At 42.7% G+C, this 21,801-nt stretch overlaps 1 protein-coding gene across 8 annotated transcripts in view; it reads left to right on the top strand.

Annotated features, from left to right (window-relative positions):
- Positions 1 to 19,983, top strand: part of cfap20dc (CFAP20 domain containing) — a 43,214-nt gene extending 23,231 nt beyond the window's left edge. For 6 of the 8 annotated variants that reach the window (XM_034219099.1, XM_034219097.1, XM_034219096.1 and 3 more), the window contains 4 exons: positions 3,373 to 3,434; positions 17,802 to 17,928; positions 18,482 to 18,573; positions 19,443 to 19,983. In XM_034219099.1, the coding sequence (XP_034074990.1) occupies positions 3,373 to 3,434; positions 17,802 to 17,928; positions 18,482 to 18,573; positions 19,443 to 19,452 (291 nt within the window). In that variant the 3' untranslated portion in view covers positions 19,453 to 19,983. The remainder of the gene's footprint in view (positions 1 to 3,372; positions 3,435 to 17,801; positions 17,929 to 18,481; positions 18,574 to 19,442) is intronic. The other 2 variants (XM_034219104.1, XM_034219094.1) reach the window with 1 other exon arrangement.
- Positions 19,984 to 21,801: the final 1,818 nt, after the last annotated feature.

The raw sequence follows: 21,801 nt of genomic DNA, 5'->3' as shown, positions 1-21,801 counted from the left end.
TTTTGCTACAACTGTTTTACTGGTTGATGATACCAAAAGAAAACTGCCATGGTTCTCACTTTCCTTGAGCAATCCAATGCAATGTTTCCCATTAATTACCTACAGTCTGGGTTTGTCTGTTTTTAATAATAGAGCGTATATATTTTTGATCTTTTCATGAGTTGGGTCTGAGTCTGTCCACTCAGTGGGTCAAAGATGGCCGCCCTTGGTCGGAGGTTCCTCTACCAGTTCTGGCATATCCATGCCTGGTTTTATTTTTGTCAGCCACAGCTGGCTATAGGTTTGAGTAGGTTGCTGTGAAAAAGGCTTGGGGTGAAAGAGTCTAAGAGCTTCACATAGCTTGGACCTTGCCCCCTCAGTGCAAAGTAATGCTGCAAAGTCAACAACCCACCCTATTCGTATTAAAACACTGATCCTGTGTGTTGTAACCCCGCCTTGTGGGTGTGACTGTTCTACAGTATGTGTCATTAATGTTTGTATCTATAACCTGCAGCCAAAATGTAAATGATCGAATGGTTAACTAGAGCAGGAAAATTGCCACAACTGATTGTTAATGTGAGCAGTGTGAAAGACTAAATCTAGTTTTTAGAATCTACACCCTAAAAATGACACTAGATAATGATCAGATTTAGCTTTCCATATAAAGATGATGAGATGCCTCTTCTTCTGTCTAACATTCTGCCAGTCGGTGTCTGTGCCAGAAGCTCTCCAAGCCATGGCTTAAACATTTAGAGCAACATAGTCAATGTTCAGAAGATGAGTTCAGTAATTGTACAGTGAAACAACTCTTTACCTAAACCACTACATGTCCTTTACCTTTTATGTCACATATAAATAAGTTATATCCTGAAACACCCACATTGGCATTCAGCCAGGTTCCTTTGCGGAGAAAAGTGTCTGCTGTCGCTTCACTAAATAACACATGTAAGAAATTCCAATTCTGGAAGCAAGCTTCTTAATTTAGGTGTGCAAGGATGAGTCCTAGATAGTTCTTAAATCAAAGGAGGATAATTAATATTAGATGTGTTAGGAGAGGAATACATTTTAGATGGGAGAGGAGTGGCAGGTCTACAATGCGGGGGTTAGTAATAGGAATAGCATATATATAGACAAAAAAGAATAAAGTGGGGCATATCCAACAGCAATCACCTGGAAACTGACTTGATAAAAAAGGCTGTAAGATGGATGTTAAAAATAAATTATCTGGCTCCAGAACAGTTTGGTTGGATATTGCCAAACAAGTCTGTGCAGCCCAGAAATGCAGTGCAGCAAAAACAAATGTTCTGATTCAAAGGTACTTGCTGAGTTTATGTCTCCATAACAGAGGGCAGGCAAAGAGCCAGAAATGATTCAGTCTACTACAATGCTGATCAGAGACCAGCGGAGCTCTTTTGTTTATAGCGTCATTTGACTGAGCATGCAGGGTAGCAGATGAATCTCAGGAGTGGTTAATGGTCAAACGTTAGAGGTCAAGACTGGGGCCCTTTCTCAATGTCGAGTATACCTGCTGCAGAGCCATTATTTCAAGTATACTACGTCATCGAGTGCGGCGCCGAATGCTGGGCATTTAACATGCATTTAAACAGTCCTTCGGCGCCACTCAATGACGTAGTATACTTGAAATAGTGGCTCTGCAGCAGGTTTACTCGACATTGAGAAACGGCCTCTGACTACATTTTCTTTACGGTTTTAAGGAAAAAGGCGTAGGCAAAGCTGGTGTATAGCCAGAGGTGGGAGAAGTACTCAGATCTTGTACTTGAGTAAAAGAAGTACCAGAGTGTAGGAATACTCTGTAAAGTAAAAGTCCTCCGTTCAAAATGTTACTCAAGTAAAAGTACAAAAGTATTAGCATCAACATATACTTACCGAAGTAGGACTTATTATGCAGATTGACCTATTTCAGAATAATATATATTATATGTTTTGATTCTGCAAAGTAACAAAAGATATTAAATAAATGGAGTGGATTAAAAGTACATGATTTACCTCTGAATTGTAGTGGAGTAGAAGTACAACGTAGCATAAACAGAAATTCTTAAGAAAGTACAAGTATCTCAAAATGTTACTTAAGTACAATACTTGAGTAAATGTACTTAGTTACTTCCCACCTCTGTGTATAGCAAACTTTAAGTTTAGACTTTTTAAAGTTTTTTTTCTGAGATGTAATACTGAAGATTTTGTTCCAAGTCTTCACATAGTCTTCGCTACAGACAGCCAGTGCTGCTGTGTTCACACACAGACCACATTTTCTTCAATTAAGAGGTGATCAAAATAAGTAATGTATTTCTGTTAGCAGCAAATGTATTTTTAAGACTTCTGGACCCAAGCGTTCTCTTTTATTCTGTAGTCCATGCAACTTTAACTGACCATTTGAGGCTCTGGGATTTACATTACAGATAGAGTACAGAAATGGTTCAGCTCCTACTTCCCCAAACGATTTGTTCCCATCACCTGACAGGTGACTCATCATCATCATCAGTACACATTACATGCACAATTCCACTGGGTACAATTTTAGGTGCGGCCTTATTTTTAGAAGAGGATTAGATAAAGAAGGGACTGGAGCACGCAGATAGCTACATTTACTTAAGCAATGCACGGACTTCAGCTTCAGCATGACTGCATCTTGATCAACGTCATGTAATGTAATAGCCTTTAAACAGGCACTAGATTTAAATAGCCTCCTGAGGCTATAATATGGTCTTTAGCTTTGACAAGATGGAGAGGGTAATACACTGAATACCACCTCGCACTGAATGTGAAATATTTATTATCTTATTTCATACAGCTCACACAGAATGTACCTTTTCATGTTTTAAAAAGCCCAACTAACAAATACAACCCAGCTCCAATTATTTCTCACCAAACAATAGTTAGTGTGCAATACATTTGTGAACACATTAAAGATTGAAATGAACCCTTGATCTTGGTTTGTTTACCCTACATTGTTCTCCCCTTTGTTTTTCTACTTCTTGCTGTGGACTTCAGGTTTGTTTTGACATGACACACACATATATTTGTGTTTGTTTTAGAGAGAATGTTCCTTGCATTTCTTGATGTTGGTTCTTGATCTCTGTGGGGCATACACAGGTGTAGGTGGGGCAGTTTTGATGATGCTTGCCTATAGATAGGGCATTGTTGTGATATTGGGCACCTTGGCTAATGTTATGGACATTGGTCCCTTCACAAAATATAGGTTGTTCCCTGTAATAGTTCGTCCATCAGAAGTATTTCTGATGTAAGACAATGATAATATGTTCAGTAATACACTTAAAACTTAGTCTGATAGTGGTGGATGTGTACTTGAACTATGAGTATTTGAGGACATTTTTTAACCAAACATTTCATTTTTTTCTTATATTTCTGATCTAGCCAGTTAATCAGGATCACCACTATCAGAAGGAAATGAACCCACTCTGTCAATCAAACCCTAGGTAAGCATGTGACATACACACACACACACACACACACACACACACACACACACATTTGTAGCATAAATAATCTGCTGAGCTGTGTATGTCTAAAAATATAATAAAATCAGCAATACAAGAAAAGGCTGACACAACAACACTTGTGTATTGATACAGAAGAGATCTTTAAAGATAACTGACATGTGGTCCCAAGGAACTGGGTTGTTTGTAACCAGGTTTTGTTGAGAACACGTGACAAAAGACTGGTGTATTTTATATATTGCCTTATGTAGTTTGTCTTTGCTTGCATTTACATGAAACTCCCTGACGATCACAATCAGATAATAACCAGTCACTGCAGAATTAAGGCTAAATGTCAACTGTCAGATAGATATGCAAATCAAGGCTTTCTGGCTCACAGATTTGTATGAATAAATTGAGCGTGTTGTAGTTATTTTCCCTTAACTGCTGTTGTCATTTTCATACTTTTGAAGTTGATATGAACAGTGAAACAAATTAGGAAATAGGAAACATTGCTATAAATCTTTATTATTCATATCCTTGATATGTTCAACTTTTCCATGATTTTTCCTTTTTTTATTCAAATTAATGTTCAAATTTGACACATTTTCATTTTTTTCATTAATTTGTCCTCTCTTATCTTCTCATACATACAAAGATGTAGAAACCTCATTCAAGCTTCTAAATGTACCACATCTTTCAAAAAGTCTGGGTTTATACAGTCAATTAGAAAAACCCTCAAACCAACTCCTCTTTAACTTCTTCTTAATCATTACCACATTCACATAGAAACTCCACTCAGACTTTGAAAGTATTTTGGACTTCCTCTGATAAATTAAACTTGTTTAAATGTTTCTATACTTTTCACACTATCTCAGTTCAGGTTTATGCCATTTCAGAACTTGGGGGATTTCTACATAAGTTTAGAGCTTGCTTGAACATTTTATTTATTATACAACTAAAGCAGGCCTTGTTAATTCCCGACAACAACCCGAAAATGAGCGATGAAGAGAAGAAACGCACAAAAAAGGAACATTTTGTGGCAATTAAAACAGCATCAGTATAATCTAAATAATTTGGCTCCAGTATACACATTGACCAAAGTCTATTTAGTCTTTGTTCTTCTCAACTATTGCATACCAGAAACAAATATTGCAGTCTCAGTTTCCTCAATAACGTGCAGCCTTTACTTCATACATCAAAACATGTATGCTTTGAAACAGACATCTCGTGGCACTGTTAGCCTTAAATGACATGAATGAGAGACACACTGCTCAATTGATTCCTCCTTTATTAACTGAGACCAGACATTTCACGAGGGAAGCATAAACAGTTACTTCTCTAACCTGCTCTAATCATCACACTGTGGCACTAGGCGCATGCATTTTACACTGTGTGCAAAGTAGGGTCTCCTGTCTTGCAAACATTAAGCGATAGTGGTTAAAGTCTTGAGCTGAAAGTGGTAGGATGAGAGGTCTCAGTCTAATCTCTGTGAAATGGAATTTCAAGGACGGGAGTCACATGACAGTTACCGTCCCCATGGCAACATTTAATTGCAGGTTAAGATGAGTTTATAAATCCAGTTTGAAACATGCAGACGTTTTTTTAAATTCTTCCCTACTTATTAATACTTTGACTTTAAAGGTCTCCTATCATGCAAAATGCACTTTTTGATGTCTTTTATATATAAATATCTGTCCCCGGTGGGTCAGTGAACTCACAAAGTGTCATAAAATAAAATAAAACATTTCCTCCTTACCCCCATCTCTAAAAACGGGGGTACAATGGAGCTGATCCAGATTTGCGTCGGATATGACGTAATATCGGAAATGTGGGCTGGCTTTACACCCACGGCCCTATCAGAAACGTCGCTATCAGAAACAATGCACAACGTATTTTAGAAGTAATATGGTCTTTGTTTACATTAGCAACCATCGCTAACACTCAGAGCTAACCTGTAGGCCTACTGGAGAGAGTATGTGTAAAAAAAGCAGGATATAAAAAGGTACTCACCTTGTAGTAAACCCGCAAGAAAAGAAGCATTTGAGCTCAATACTGTTTCAGAAATAATCCTTAAAGTGGTTTGGAACATATATGGCGTTTCATCATGGCAGCATTTAGCTGCATCTGAGCAGAGCAGTCAGCCCGCATGCTCAAAAGGGGGCGGGGCCAGCAGAGAATACAGCGCGGAGCTCGCTTTAAGCGTGCCGAGCCGTGCGGGGCCCGTTTTTGGTTGCGTTTCCACTTAGCGTAGTACCGGCTAGCGGGTACTATTTCACAGTTTTCCTGGCCCCATAAAATCGAGGTTCTTTCCGGGCCAACAACCAGGCTGAGTATGCTAAACTAGAGAGAGAATCGCTGGCAAGGGGGCTACAACTACAACAAGATGAACATATTTGACCGTGATTTAATTGTAATACACGTTTCAAAATGATGCCGAAGTAACAACATACTGATACCGGTTAGTAAAAACCATGAATTCATGCTTTGACAAGTCTGCAGACAGACGGCAGGCGAAAAACCTTTTTAAATGCGTGTTGTCTAAATGGAGATCGGCTAAGCTAACGCAGTATATGCTCCAACCGTCCACACTCACAACAACGGCCTATACAGACATAAATAAACCAGCGACTGTATTCGCCATGACACAGGCAGTCTGTGGTTTGTACTTGTTTAACTTTTGTCTAGTTTCTGAACAGATATGAGGAGCTGTGAGCTCTGAGGGCTAACAGCTAACGGCTGATGTTGATTTTGTGTGGTTCGCATTGAAGATGACGTCACGGCTCCGCCTACACTGCGTTACTATAGTTACTACCCCAGTTCCTAAACTGTTATGGAAATGCGACCATAAAGTGAGCCAGTCCTAACGAAGCCATACCGAGCGAGGCCGTGTAGTGGAAATGCGCCATTACAGGGCTGAAATAGAGGGATATGAGGGATGTCTACAATGCATGATCTGTTTGGTATTTTGAGCAAAACACATCATAGACATGTTTTTTATATTTGTATATATCTGAGACCCATAATGTATGCCTATAAATAGCATGAAAGGGGATCTTTTAAAAGCCAATAATTCAGTTAAGTCTCTGCTTTCCAACAAACCCTCAAATTCTTCACATCTTTCTGACGTTGCATTATTTAACCTTTAAGCCAACAATTTAGTTCTCATTCATAACACTCCGTTCGATGTCTCACTATGGGATGCGCCTCATCGCGGAGCAAACAGAAGCATCAATCTCATTACGCCAATCCTGATTGGCTGGAGATCTTGACGTCAGCGTCAGGGAAATCACCCCCTATAAGTAGCTTGCGCCACAACGCATGCGCCATTCAAACACCTCTTCTCGCTTCAGAGCACATCTCTATGGTAGCCGGACAAGCTTCACGGTCCACAGACTGAACCCAAATATCCATTTCGGTCGACGGGCGCTTGCCGGCTACTCCTTCTGCTTCGCAGGAAGACTGTAATTACTAACGCTAGTTATTGTTGAAATCGACCTCGCCGCTCTCTTTCCCCGGAAAGTAAGCTAGGTCTGATTTTTTCAAGCTAGCGTTAGCTTGCTCCCTCACTACCGACACCACGGTAGCGAGGAAGTCTTTTCTTTTCTCTTCCCCACGGAGGAGGAAGGGATTAAAAGGAGCATACTGCCACACCAGTCAGTATTCTCTGGGAATAAAAGACCCACACCGTCCTTTTCTCCGGATTAAGGACAGGGTGGTTACCTCTTTTTCTCCCAACCTACCTGTTGAGAGCGGGTCCTCTCCACGCCACGAGGCGAACAAGATGGACGCCCCTCTCCCTCACACCAGAGGAGTCAGGGACTCGGTGGCTCGACTCTGCGGCTGCGGGTTGAAGATCTCGGGCACAGACACACACCAGGTCTGCTCGTCCTGCCTCGGGCTGGAACACGCCCGAGGCGCTATCGACAACCCCGGCTCGTGCGGACATTGTGTCCGCTTCACCGTAAAGAGCCTCCGCCGACGGCTAGCACGCCAAGCTAGCCTGTCGGAGCAGGAACCCCCCATGTCCTCTGACCTGCTGGCCGGCAGTCAAGACGCGGGGGCATCTGCCACAGAGAGTGAACCCCTCTCCATGTCGGTCTGGGGCTCAGTATCTGCGATGGCCGCAGAACCGGATTCCCGCGCCCTGGCAGGCCGGGACCCGGTGGCGGCAAGACACGCGGGAACGGGACCCCACGCTTTACCGAGCTGGGGCTCCCAGTTAGACCTCACCATGGTCTCACCCGCGGAGGATGTCCTCGAGCTGAATTACGACGAGGACGAAGAGGACGCCTCGGTGTTCCTCCTGTCCGAGTCGGATGAACGTGAAGAGGACATCTTCATGTCATCGGCTCAGGCTGCAAAGCCTGGAGCGAGGGCTGCTTTCCCAGACGATAGCATACCAGCTTCGCCCTGTCTGAGTATGGACCTGCAGGCCGTGTGCAAACGCGCTGCGGCCAGACTCGACATCCCGTGGCCTGAAATGGCCAAGGAGACCTCCAGGTCCCGCTACGAAGGGAAACATTTTCCCCAAGCAGCGCGGACAAAGAGACAACTCCTTCCGGTCTTCCCGGAGATGTTGGATGAGGTGTCGGTCTCGTGGAGAGACCGGCCCTTCAGCAACAAGGTCCCAATCCAGGGTGCCTCCTCCCTAGACTGTGACGGAATGGAGAAGCTCGGCCTGCTCCGCATACCGCCCATGGAACCGCTGGTAGCAGCCCACCTCCTACCGAGGATGGGCCCGTCACCAAGCAGGAACCCCACGCTGCCGGCAAAGTCGGACCGATTTCAGTCGACAATGACTGAACGGTCCTACAAAGCCGCAGCGTTGTCCGCCAGGGCCCTGAATGTGGCCTCGCTGCTAACCGCTTACCAAGCGGAGCTCTGCGAGGACCTGTCGGGTAACCCGGGTGCAGCCACTCTGGACGAGATGGCGGCGGTCACAGACATCTGTCTCCGTGTCCAACGCTGCGCCGTCCAGGCCACGGGTAAGGCAATGGGGATCATGGTGGTGCAGGAAAGAGCGAGATGGCTCAACCTCACCAACCTCCCAGACCGGGAAAAGGAGGATGTGCTGGATATGCCCATCGTTCCCGAGGGAATTTTCGGCTCCGCTCTTGCTTCCATGCAAAGGAGGTGTGAGTCGAAAAAGAGGGAGGACGAGGCACTCCACCTCTGCCTCCCTCGAAGGGTCCAGCCGCTGCCTTCGCAGCAGCAGTCCTTCGCCCAAGCTGCCTTGAACCCTGCTCGGTTTAAAACACCGAAAACGCAGAGGTCGCAGCCCGCCCCGAGTCCCCAGCCCAGGCTGGAGACGAGGGCGAGCTGGCCCAGAAAATCTCCGGTTCCGGCTGCAGCTCAGGCGCAGCCAACCCAGAATTTCGGCCAGCAGGCGAGGAAGAAGAAGCGAGCGGCGTGACAGCCCCTCCTTCTCCCCTCCGTGACAGAGCTGGAAGTCCACGGTTCCCCAGCTCTAAATGTGTTCCCGCCGCCTCGAGAGATGCCTCAACACCATCCTCAAGTCCGCAAAAACACATGTCACAAATCTGTTTGTTCCTCTGTCATTAAACATTTGCCGCTGACGCATCCAGGCTTCAGGCCGAGGGCGCAGCTCAAAAAAATGATAAGAAAAACAATAAAACCAATAAACAGCCCGCCAACTGTTCCCCTTCTGAGAGCAGCTTCGGCATCTCTCAAAAGGCGGATTACAGGCGGGTCTGTGAAGGCACCACCGTCACGCGCATGCGCAGTGCCGGCTGGGGTTTTAAAAGCACCACCGCCACGCGCATGCGCAGTGCCGGCTGGGGTTGTGAAGGCACCACCGTCATGCGCATGCGCAGTGTCGGTGGGGATTGTCGAAAGGGGGCACTACTGTGTTCAGACACTAGAGGGCCCCATAACACAACAAATAGAGACTAGAATAGAGAGGGGAAGAGATGTGACATCTCCACTGGCTCTAAGGAGCATGCAGTGGAAGATGCTCACATCATCTGCTTGGGTTTTCAAGACAGTAACACGGGGCTACAGACTCCAATTCGCTGTCACCCCCCCCTCGCTTCTCGGGCATTCTGCATTCGCAGGCCCGAGGAGAGTCAGCCCATATTCTGGAGAGGGAGATTCTCTCTCTCCTAGAAAAGAGGGCTATATCTATTGTACCCGCCGAGCAGAGTCAGGGCGGCTTCTATTCCAAGTACTTCCTCGTTCCCAAACGGGGAGGGAACGGAATTCGGCCAATACTTGATTTGAGGGCTCTGAACAAATATCTAAGAAGATATAAGTTCAGAATGCTCACTCACACATCTCTGCTGCGGCTCGTGCGACAAGACGACTGGTTCACATCAGTCGACCTGAAAGATGCGTATTTTCACATCCCAGTATATTACCCACACAGGAAATATCTGAGATTCGCATTTCAGGGGATCTGTTATGAATACAGAGTACTCCCCTTCGGTCTGTCTCTCAGTCCAAGGGTGTTTGTACGATGTACGGAAGCCGCGATAGCCCCGTTAAGACAACAGGGTATTCGCCTGGCGACCTACCTGGACGACTGGCTGCTTCTCGCACAGTCGGAGCAGGAGGCTGTTACGCAGACAAATGTCCTCGTAAAGCACCTGCTCAACCTGGGTTTCATAATAAACACAGAGAAGAGCATGTTGTGCCCCGCGCAGACTATACTCTTCCTGGGTTTACACCTGAACTCGGTGCCCTTTTCAGCTCGCTTGTCAGCGGATAGAGTGAAAGCTTTCAGAGCTTGTCTCGCTCTTTTCCAGCTGCGCAAACATGTTCTCTTCAGATCATGCCTGTGATCGCTGGGGCTCATGGCGTCAGCCATCCTGGTCGTACGACTGGGACGCTTACACATGAGGGAGTTTCAGCGCTGGGTGGCCGCCCTAAAACTAAACCCTGCGCGCCATGGCGCGCGGAGAGTGATGGTTACTGTGAAATGCGTAATGGCACTGCGCCACTGGCTGCACCCGACTTTTCTAGTACGAGGTGTGCCTATGGGTGCTGTCCTTTCACGGAAAGTGGTCACCACGGACGCATGTCTGACAGGTTGGGGAGGTATTTATGAAGGTCGCCCGGTGAGGGGTCTCTGGAGCAGAGACCTCCAGCGGGCGCACATAAATTACCTGGAGCTTTTAGCGGTATTTCTCACCCTAAAACGCTTTCTGCCTTTCCTCAGGGGACATCACGTCCTCGTGAGGACAGACAATACGACCACAATATCGTATATTAACCGCCAAGGGGGTTTGCGTTCTCTCCAGTTACACACACTGGCGCGCAAACTTATCCTATGGAGCGGTAGGCGTCTCCTCTCTCTGAGAGCGACGCACGTACCGGGAGTGAGGAACCTCGGGGCAGATCTACTGTCCAGAGGTATACCACTTTATGCAGACTGGACTCTACATCCAAGGATTGTGAGCCAGCTGTGGGTGCGTTACGGCAGAGCCGCGGTGGATCTGTTCGCATCGAAAGACAACGCTCAGTGTCAGCTGTTCTTTTCGATGCGCGATCTAAATGCACCGTTAGGCGTGGATGCACTCCCGCACAATTGGCCCCCGGGCCTTCTGTACGCGTTCCCACCCCTGGCTCTAATACCCCCAACTCTGGCCAGAGTGAGAGAGCAACGCCACACACTTATCCTGATAGCTCCGCACTGGCCAGCTATGTACTGGCTAGCGGAGATATATCAGCTGCTGTGCGGGCAGCCATGGCAGCTCCCACTACGCAGGGACATACTGTCCCGAGCGGGGGGGGGCGATCTTTCACCCACACCCAGAGCGCTTGGCTCTATGGGCCTGGCCCGTGAGTGGTACAATCTAAATACAGTGTGACATGACGCTGACCCTGGCAGCTGCCAAGCGAGCCAGTGGCACTCATGCACTATCTGTACAGTTTTCATGCACTCAGTTTGCCCCAGGGCAAACAGAGTGTGGTTGAAGCCTGACCCTGCCTTTATCTTAAGGCGGTCGGTTCGGGTACCACATTTGACATTAAGGCATCCCCCCCGCCACTGTATTCCTCCGGGGAACAGCGGCCGGATTTGCCGTGTCCAGCCCGTGCTTTACGCACGTACAGGGACAGATCAAGGGTGCTTCGTCATAATGACCAACCCCTTGTGTCCTGGGCTAACCCTTATAAGGGCAAGCCTGTTACTAAGCAACGGCTCTCCCACTGGTCTGTGGAAGCAATTGCTTTGGGGCTCATACGAGTCAGAGTTCGCAGGCACCCTCGGGTCCGCGAGCTCTTTCGACTCAGAGTCTGGCTGCATTCTGGACTCTGTCCAGGATGTCTCCCATCCAAGACATTGGTGCAGCGGCGAGCTGGTCCTCGCCGCTCACTTTTGTCTGCCTCCTAACAGGCTGGACGTTCTGCTCCCAGTGTGACTCAAGCAGTGCTGGGCACCTGGTTGAGTCAGAGCTCTACCTATTAAGTTCTGGTTGGTTTGGTGATTTTCGAGATAAGCTCGTCGGGCAATACGGGAGCTACAATTTCCCATAGTGAGACATCGAACGGAGTGTTATGAATGAGAACTATAGGTTACTTGCGTAACCCCAGTTCTCAGAGTAACATGAAGTGAGATGTCTCACCAGACGGCCCTCCTTGCTATGGTGAAGCGAGAAGAGGTGCTTATTTTGAATGGCGCATGCGTTGTGGCGCAAGCTACTTATAGGGGGTGATTTCCCTGACGCTGACGTCAAGATCTCCAGCCAATCAGGATTGGCGTAATGAGATTGATGCTTCTGTTTGCTCCGCGATGAGGCGCATCCCATAGTGAGACATCTCACTTCATGTTACTCTGAGAACTGGGGTTACGCAAGTAACCTATAGTTATGCATCAGCCTTTCAACAAATCTTTAATTCTTCAGAAATTGCCCTCTGGTTACTGACTTATTATTATGCTTGTCAGATTTATAACTGGCAGCTTTTTATTACACTTTTATATCTAGATCATTAATTTTCGACACTCACAGTTTTTGGTTCAAGTCTTTTCGAAAAATCCAACGCCATGATTTATCACTGCCTTATACAAGAACAAATATGTCCTTGATAAAGCAAACACCTTCTTCTGCATGGAAGGAGCCTCAGTAGTTCACAATGCTCAGCAGCCACAAGCCTCGCTATAGCTGCCCAGAGGTTAAAGAGGAATGGGCTATATTACTGGGGAAGGCAGCATAATTTACAAGTACCACTATTATTTTTCGAATCCAATATCAACTACAGGCATATTATGTAGCCCAGGAACCACTCAATTAAGTAGAAGTTGACAATCAGATTAAGTGGGGACATCAAAAAGGTAAACTATAACACTTCATCTGACAATGTGCTCTGTCAAAAATGAAAGATTATTTTAACAGCAGAAGAGAACGTATTTTTTAAGTTCATTTAAAAGGGCTTTTTTTCAAAACGAGATGAAAAAGAACTATAAAGTGCAACCCGTATTGACATTTTAGTTGGATCTGTGTTTTTGTTATATTCCTGGAAGGGACGCTCTCCGAGGCAGATTTTAAAATGTTAAATCACAGGATGAGGTATAAAACATTCTTTAGTACGTAATACACTATCACACATGACCATCTGGGCTGAATCTAAAGTCTCACACACACCAGGCCCGACCGTGGCAGCAGATTGATGGATCTCTCAGTTCCCCTCGGAGGGCTATGGAGACCCCGCCTCACACCACTGAGTCCGTTCTCTGCACCTCTCCATCTCTTTGTGGATGTACACAATCCTGCTGCATGTTACAAAACAAGACAAAGGGATTGCGTCATAGGTCTGAAACTCAAATATGCTACCACCTCCTCTCTAACACTTCTGATTTATTGATGAAAAGCGAAGCAGCTTGTCATGAACATGTGTAAACTCAGATGAAATACTTTCTTATTTCAATGCTTACATGTTTTTGGTTGAAATATTCAGTGAGGTTATGTTTGATTGAATGTCCACTGAAATTAATATTGCTATAGACCTTAAGCATTCTCCCTCACACAGCATCCGCAGCTGTACTGAATTAAGACTTCGAAGCTTTGATTTACATATTGGAAGAGCAGCTGCACAGGATTTGTCGTTGTTATTGCTCCTTTTCTTTCAGGAATTGCATTCTGAGACACCCTTCCAGTGAATTCTATCATGGTATTATTTGAGGATCTTGGCATCACTGCAAGGCTTCCTCGCTTTTGAGGGCTACAGTTTTCTTAACAGCTGAAATGCTCCTGTTGCTGTGCTTAATGGTGCCAGGGCTTTAGCATTTTTAACATGTTTCTTTGCTTGTTACTTGCGTCTGCCTCTGGCTGGAATACCAAATGTTAAAACCACAAATCAGGCTGTCACAGGACCCAAGAGTAGGATTTAAATTGTTCTCACAATAAAGACAATTGTTGAATTCTGTTCAATTGCAGTGTCAGACAAACAGAGTTGCTTTGACACCGTTTAGCTGGGAGGTTTTTGGAAAGCTTGATTTCAATAAACTTTACCGCTGTGTAAAAACAGTGTGCTCACTCGAATGAAATCAAACTAATTTATTCCCTTTATCACAGGTTCCACCGTATCTCGATTATAATTACTTGAAAATAGAAGACTTTAATAACCCACACCAAGTTCCTTCAACATTGAAAGTTCAATTTGCAGCTCTGTAGCAGAGGCCTTTGTCCTCGAAAATTGCTTTCGTTAACTTTTGTGCTATGTTCTTGCCTATCACAACCTCAAAGGGGTGTTAGAGTGGGTAAAGGCCTTTGTTAGAAAGCAAAATCAGAGCCTCGACAGAGATAATGTACTTTATCACTTTAAAGGCAAGAGATAAGGAATAAAGAAATGATTCTGGTTTGAATGCATGCTGAGATGAGATATGAATGAATGGCCTGTATGTGGGTGTAAATCATTGCGTTGGTTTTGTATTTCATCGGGATGAATCTATGGTAACAATAGTTTTTATGTATGTAAATTCTATTTCAAACTGTGCATTTTACTTTTTACTGATTCATACAGTTTTAGTTTAACATACCATCTAACAGTTTTGCATGTGCATTAATTTCCAGATAGCACATCACTAACAGTATTATACTTATGTTATTATAGTATTTACTGCAATAAAGGAGGATTATTTGGCATGCACTAATACCCAAATTCTCTTTATCGCCAAAATTCATAATAATCAGGGAATATACTATAAATGTAAATGTTTACCTACTTAGCATGCTGGTAGCATTAACCAACCCAGTCTCACGGCATTTCGTGTTCACCAACACGATTTTTAATCTATTGATTCGTGTTCACCAACACGATTTGCCCCTTTTTTTCGTGTTGCACAGCACGATTTTAAAAGCAATGTATTTCTACTGCCTGCAGCATGTCTTTTTCTCCGGTCGGGTTGAGGAAGACCGGAAGATGTGTGGTTCATAAAAACATGTTCTTACTCAATATCAAGCCACAGTTATTGCTTTTATTTGAAATCGTATAATTTCTGACTTTTGTTGCCGTCTGTGAGGAAAATAAATGGGGCTCAGAGCCTCAGGATACTGAAATCTGTATTTTTTTAAATATTTGTTTCCTTCTAATTTGTTATTCTTTTCAAAATAACACACTGTTATTTACTCACCAATAACACACAATTATCCTTGCTTTTATTTATTGGTTTAATTCCATAATCTCGGGCTTTTTTGGCGTCCGTCAGGAACTGAATTTCAAAATAAAAATAACCGGAAACAGACGTAGGCATTTCGAGCGATTACCCAAGATCCTCAGCTATGGTTTTAAGCTCGCTTATTGGATGTTTTAGCTGCAATGCATGCTGGGATTTGGTGTTTATATGATATGAAATCCGGAAAACATTTTAAAAGAATAAAATAATACTTAATTCCGAGCGCTCTTGCTTTTCTCTTTGAAAGTCATCATATAACGGCATTGTAATACACGGTTCGGCTGCATTGTATATTACAGATCTGCCGTAGTTCTTTATTTATAGAGCCCTGATGAGAAGACCTTTGGAAAAACTGAGAAAATGCCGCCGAAACTGAATACTTGACGTGGATCATAAATATATTCAACAATTAAACAACATCTTCAATTTCTCTTCACACAATACCTCTCTTTGCAGTATCAACACTAATTCGGCTGACTTTTACATTTGATCTAATTCACAGATAGGTTATATTTACACCATAACGGTGCACAGCTGATATTAAAGGACTGTAGTTTTTAAAGATATTACTGATTTTCTTTGAATGTAAGAATGTAAATACTGAGTCTGAAATAGTATAGCAATATGCTGTAAAATTATGTGAAGGCATGCATAAAACTACACATCTTCAGATGTTGTACGAAAACATAAGTGTCTAATAATACAAAGTTATTATGGCTGTGTGTACCTTGTGTGCACCTCCTAGTGGTTAAAGCACGTTATTGAATTATTGTGTTTTATTTGATTAAAAAAATATAAAGAGTACATACTTTCATAGGAGGAAAGTATAAATATAGAATATAAAAAATTAAGAAGATACTATAAGTGATCTCTACAATAAAACAGTTTAGTGCAGAATGTACAAAGATATTAATAGGAGGAGGTGCAAAACAGAAAAACGAATTAACCTTTATTTAAACATTAAATAACAGATCAAGGTCTTCTTTTAAATAAGAAAAAAGCTTTGGGGTATCTATCTACAGATAAATATTAAGCCTGACAAAGTACTTAACGTCTAATATATTGCTTTCCTGCAATGTTAACTACGTTGAAGCACTTATTTTAACTGATATTATACATATGAATTATACTCTTATGTATGTAGATAGAATAAGAAATGTGCAGAATATGACAGTTTAATGGTGGAGGTTCACACATATTGATAGATGTCTTGTAATGCACTGTTGAGGAACCTGTGACCCAAGTGTTTCATTCATTGCATAACTACACCATAGTTGTGTATATGATATGTCAATAAACCTTTGGAAATCTTGAAAGGGATGTGCAAAATAGCCATAATATACAGTCTTTAATTAACTATTAGTAGAGAATAACGAGTAATGAATATACTTTATTACTCGTTTCCATTCATGTCAATTGCAGATACATGTTTAGTCTTCTCAAGCACCAACTATCAAATATCTCTCCTGATTGTTGGCACTTGACAATCACCTTACCTGAATTTTACTCAGGTGTAACTGAAGTCTGTTTATATTTCACATAATTAATCAGAATCTGCAAAGTAACTTAAATAAATGCAGTGGAGTAAAAATACCAGGTTAACCTCTGAATTGTAGTGGAGTAGAATTACAAAGTAACAATGAGCTGTCATGTGGGTATATATTAATGCTGCGCATTATGGACACAAGCGATTTTCACCCATTTATTAATTATATGTTTTACATTTGATAACACCAATGTGTTTAATACTGGCAACTTCTAATTGTGGGAAAAACGAAAATGTCCAGTAGAGACGTCCCATAGAACATTTTGCAAAACACAATAAAACCAGCATGTGTAGTTCTGGGGGGGCGTTCGATTCCAGTTTTGGATAGTCTGGCGTGGTTTCGTTCCATTTCACACAGCTGTTTGACGCTCTGCGTAACCTTACGGGGACTGTAGTCCTAAACGATAGCTGGGGATTATGGGTAGTGTAGTGTCTTCGGCCATCCTAAACTCAGAAATGTTGACAATCGCAATGATGCTCGAAATGTCCCTTTTATAGGCCTACGTCTGTTTCCGGTTATTTTTATTTTGAAATTCAGTTCCTGACAGACGCCAAAAAAGCCCGAGATTATGGAATTAAACCAATAAATAAAAGCAAGGATAATTGTGTGTTATTGGTGAGTAAATAACAGTGTGTTATTTTGAAAAGAATAACGAATTAGAAGGAAAAAAATATTTAAAAATACAGATTTCCGTATTCTGAGGCTCTGAGCCCCATTTATTTTCCTCACAGACGGCAACAAACGTCCGAAATTATAGGATTTAAAATAAAAGCAATAATTGTGGCTTGATATTGAGTAAGAACATGTTTTTATGAACCACACAGCTTCCGGTCTCCCACGACCCGACCGGAGAAAAAGACGTGCTGCAGGCAGTAGAAATACATTGCTTTTAAAATCGTGCTGTGCAACACGAAAAAAAGGGGAAAATCTTGTTGGTGAACACGAATCAATAGATTAAAAATCGTGTTGGTGAACACGAAATGCCGTGAGACTGGGTTGCATTAACAGGTCAGGATTTTAGTTTAGTGACCATACTATAATGTGGTTGGTGAATGTACCCCTTCAGAGGGAGAGACATTATCAATCATTAATAATGAATGTTTAAATAATCTGATGTCAGCTAAATGTTGCACAGTTCAGGATTTATAGTACCTAATTAAATGTACTATGATGTGCACTTCTGAGATGTTATGTCCAGAGGCAGAAGATGAGTAGAAGGCCCACCACTTGCTTTGGTTCCTTTGTGGAGCCGGGAATCAATTCCCCCGGGAGATCCGATTCCTTAGAAAAGTCAGTCATGGAGGCAAAAGATGTAAGTAGATAATTGTGCAACTGATGTATAGCCTAACCGTATTATGAATTCTGTTAAACAAATGAATCCTACAGTGCTTTCATGTAATAATTCATCTTCTGGCATTTTTTTCCTCTCTTCCTCTAATCTGTTGCTCCGCACTAAAAGAGCAGTGTTGCACTTTACTGAAAAATGATTGATGTATAGTTGTAGCCTATGTAGCTCTCAGACGGGGAAGATAAACTCATTTAGAGACAAAGTCAGCCCTGCTCTCAGAGACACAGGCAAGGTTAGGCCCCTTACTCTGGGCCAGAATTCAGACATGTGCAAATCACAGCTTGAGTCAGTCTAATAAATGATCCTTCAGGTGAAACTGTGTGGCGGTGAGGCTAAGTGTGCAGGAGAAGGGGCTCAAGGACAATAGAGGCTAAGATGGGCTTCTGAGAGCTCACCATGATGGGGCTTCATTGTTAAAACGTCATATGGAGGCGATTTGATGGGCATGGTACAGTAGGATAGTGTGTGTAATGGCATGGGTTGTCATGACTGTATGCTTTTATGGCCCTTTACCTAGGGAGTGGATGGACGTGCTCAGCCCTCCCTTAATCCCTCTCAGCCATGGGAGAAGGTCAGCCAACACATGGAACAATTTGGATCTAATCGGAGGTACAGTAATGTTAATTTGGTACTTTTGCCCCCAAACACCCTTCGATGTCCTTTTTAAAGTCAGACGGCAAACAATATAATGCCTTAACATTTACCACTGTAATTATGCAAAACGTAGTACTAATGGAAACATTCACTGGTGTCAGAGCTTCCACCCAAAGACCGCTCTCAACACTGTGAGAAAGCATGTGAAACTGTATCTAATTAAGAGTAAAAACCCATGAGAGTGGAGCTCTCTGTCCTCCACATAACTCCATAGGTCAAAAGAGACAGGCTCATTACAGGTCTGCACCCCCAAGACACATCGGCAAGGTTAATTGATGAAACCTTTTGAGTTTACAACATCATTTTTAAAGCTCTTACACAATGTGTCTTATAATTAGTTTTCATTATCGTCGCCAAAGTTCTGATAAGATAAAATGTTCCTCCTGGAGTATTATTCCATAACCTTTTTAGCATTTAGCTGCCTGTCAATTTAACAGCGACATTCTCCCACTTTAAAGTAGCGGGGATTACAGGGAATCTCTTTACTGCTTCATAATGTGGTACGGGGACTGTCTTAGGACTTGATTGATGAAGGAAAGAATGGCAGCGACAGAAAACTTTTAAATCCACCTGAGTCTGAAGGTCACCTCGCCATCCGGGCTTCTTATTTCATTTCAGTAACAGCTGATAGAGGAGGCCCTTACTTATCTCTGGCATGACTATGCTACTGTACATAGAAAATACAATTTACATTTGACATGCATGAACAAAAAAAATGATACCCTCGCAAACGTCATTGATTTGAATTACAATTGCATCGTTATATGTATGTATTGTTATATATGTATTGCACAATTAATATCAAGTGATTTTCTTTATAACAGGACGGGATGAGTCGCTGAATGAACAGGAAAAGGAGGATGAATATTTGAATCTGCTCTATGATCCTTGCCTGAACTGCTATTTCGATCCAAAGACGGGGAAGTACTATGAACTAGCTTGACTCAAAGCTCAAGAGAATCTAAATTAATAAATCATAAGTTATTGACGGTGGGTGAATGGCTTCATCAAGTTTTTGAGGCCTAGCTTATTGATCAGTACTGAATAACCCATTCACAAACAACTTTCCATGTGAAACTAACAGGGGCTTTGTGTCTCCATCAATACTCATGTCAGTGTGTAAGGGAGTGGGACTGACTCAATAAGTAAGACATTGGGTGGTGGCCCATTCAGTAGCACATCTGATGGTAGAAAGAGTCTTTACAGAAGTCTTGGCTACCAAAATCATATGTTAACTTTTTTTAGATAACATCCTAGAGCTTCTATTTACGCAGAAGATTTAACTTTTGCCTGGATTTCTACATTGCAGATTTTGTTCTATATTTATTATAATTTGTGAAGTAATGTAATTGAAAATAAGTTGTGTGGGTGTGTGTATATATATATATATATATTGTTTGAATTAAATATGATTTGAGAAGACAGTGTTGCTGATTCCATGTGTGAATTTAATGAAACTGCTGTGGCAAAGCTATTCACCTATTAAGCCTTACTAAATGATACATACTGTGTGAGGGTGTGTGTAGGTGTATACTGTGTATATATATATATATATATATATATATATATATATATATATAAAGATGTATATAATAGTCACAATAATCCCTTGTTGTAATAACCGTGTTCACAGGTGAACCTGCACCAACAGATGGGGAGCTCATGTGGCTGGCAGGTCATTTAATCTTTCCAAAACACTGATCAAACCTGATGAACGGCTTATACAAGTTTAATTAATCATTTTCAGCCTGAGATGAATTGCCGCTTGACAGTGACAGGAAACAAATTAAATGAAAAGAAGAGGAAAACTAATATGCATTCATCACATTGCGATTCCTAGTAGTTTTAATCAAACATTACCCCACACTGGATCAGTGGCTGACAACTCAGTCGCCCCATCCAGCATGCTGGGCCCAGGTCTGCACTTTTCTATGTCAAATACTGATATTCACACAATTACATTATATGATCAGTCTGAGAAGTTTTCTCTTATTTGCAAAACCCTTTTTTCCAACCAGCTTATGTGTAGTATGTAACGGACACACCAAAACAAGAACTTAGAAATGAGGAAATAAATAGAATAGACACATGGTTGAACATTAGCATATTATGATGTGCCTGAAGGGGAACACATGCGGTTTCCGAGCACCTCTCATACGTTTCATAGTCTTTTAAATATTTTAAATATAATCTTTATACATAATATTATGATGTATGACCAGGGCCGCCCCTCCCTACAGGCCAATCACGCAGGCTGCATGGGGCCCCGCCTTGCGCAGGGGGCCCCGCCCAGAGGGCCTCAGCTGCTGTGCGCAGTTCTCCCAAGCCCCCAGGAAGTGCGCCGGACTCAGATGAAAATATTCGTGGTGGCCAAACGGCGATACTGCACACCCGTTTGGTTGCCAGGCCCGGAAACACTTTTTCCCATTGACTTACATGGGGAAAGAGTGGTCTGTAACTCGTTGGATACATTTTTTAAAACTAAATAAACTACCCAGTATGAACGTTTGTATAGCCCTTATTAAAAACATTCGTTCCTCAAGTTGTAAAAATGTGCTAATAACGTTATTCTGAGAGTTATTTCCCTCTGCATTATGAACGCGCATCTAACCCACGGGATCGCACCCCCCTGCACGTTCAAGTTACGTGTTCAGCACTACATGCGTTTATCTTTACCCATGGATGCACAATAACAACGGACCCATGTCGCCTTACTGCCATCCCACGGAGCTGTAATAATGGATATATATTGCACATGTTTGCTGTAATTCATCATTTGTAAAATAGTATACTACATGGGCTGTATGATTAAATCTTGTACCGTAAATGTTGTATTGAATAAAGTTAATATTACCGACGTTAGATTAACGTCCCTGTAGCTTATTATTGCACTAAGAAGCGTATTGCACTGTGTGTGTATATATACAGTGCAATAATTATTTCATGCTAAATGAAGCTCTGTTGGATATCACTAGATCCTGTTACAATGTAATATAAGTACATAACGATTGATGTGTACATTAGCATCATTACTAGCTAGCCGCTAGCTGCTAACTGCCGCCTCGTTAATATCAAATCCATGATAACAACAATATTACCATGCTGTCATGAACGCGCGGTGCTGTTACGTGTACGCAAATTGACGTGCTTGATATGAACAAGCATTTTGGTTAAAGTTGCGCA

The sequence above is a fragment of the Gymnodraco acuticeps genome, unplaced genomic scaffold (assembly GCF_902827175.1).
Source record: "Gymnodraco acuticeps unplaced genomic scaffold, fGymAcu1.1, whole genome shotgun sequence".
Classification (NCBI taxonomy): Eukaryota; Metazoa; Chordata; class Actinopteri; order Perciformes; family Bathydraconidae; genus Gymnodraco; species Gymnodraco acuticeps.
The sequence above is the reverse complement of the archived record's forward strand: the minus strand, read 5'-3'. Positions and strand labels throughout refer to the sequence as shown.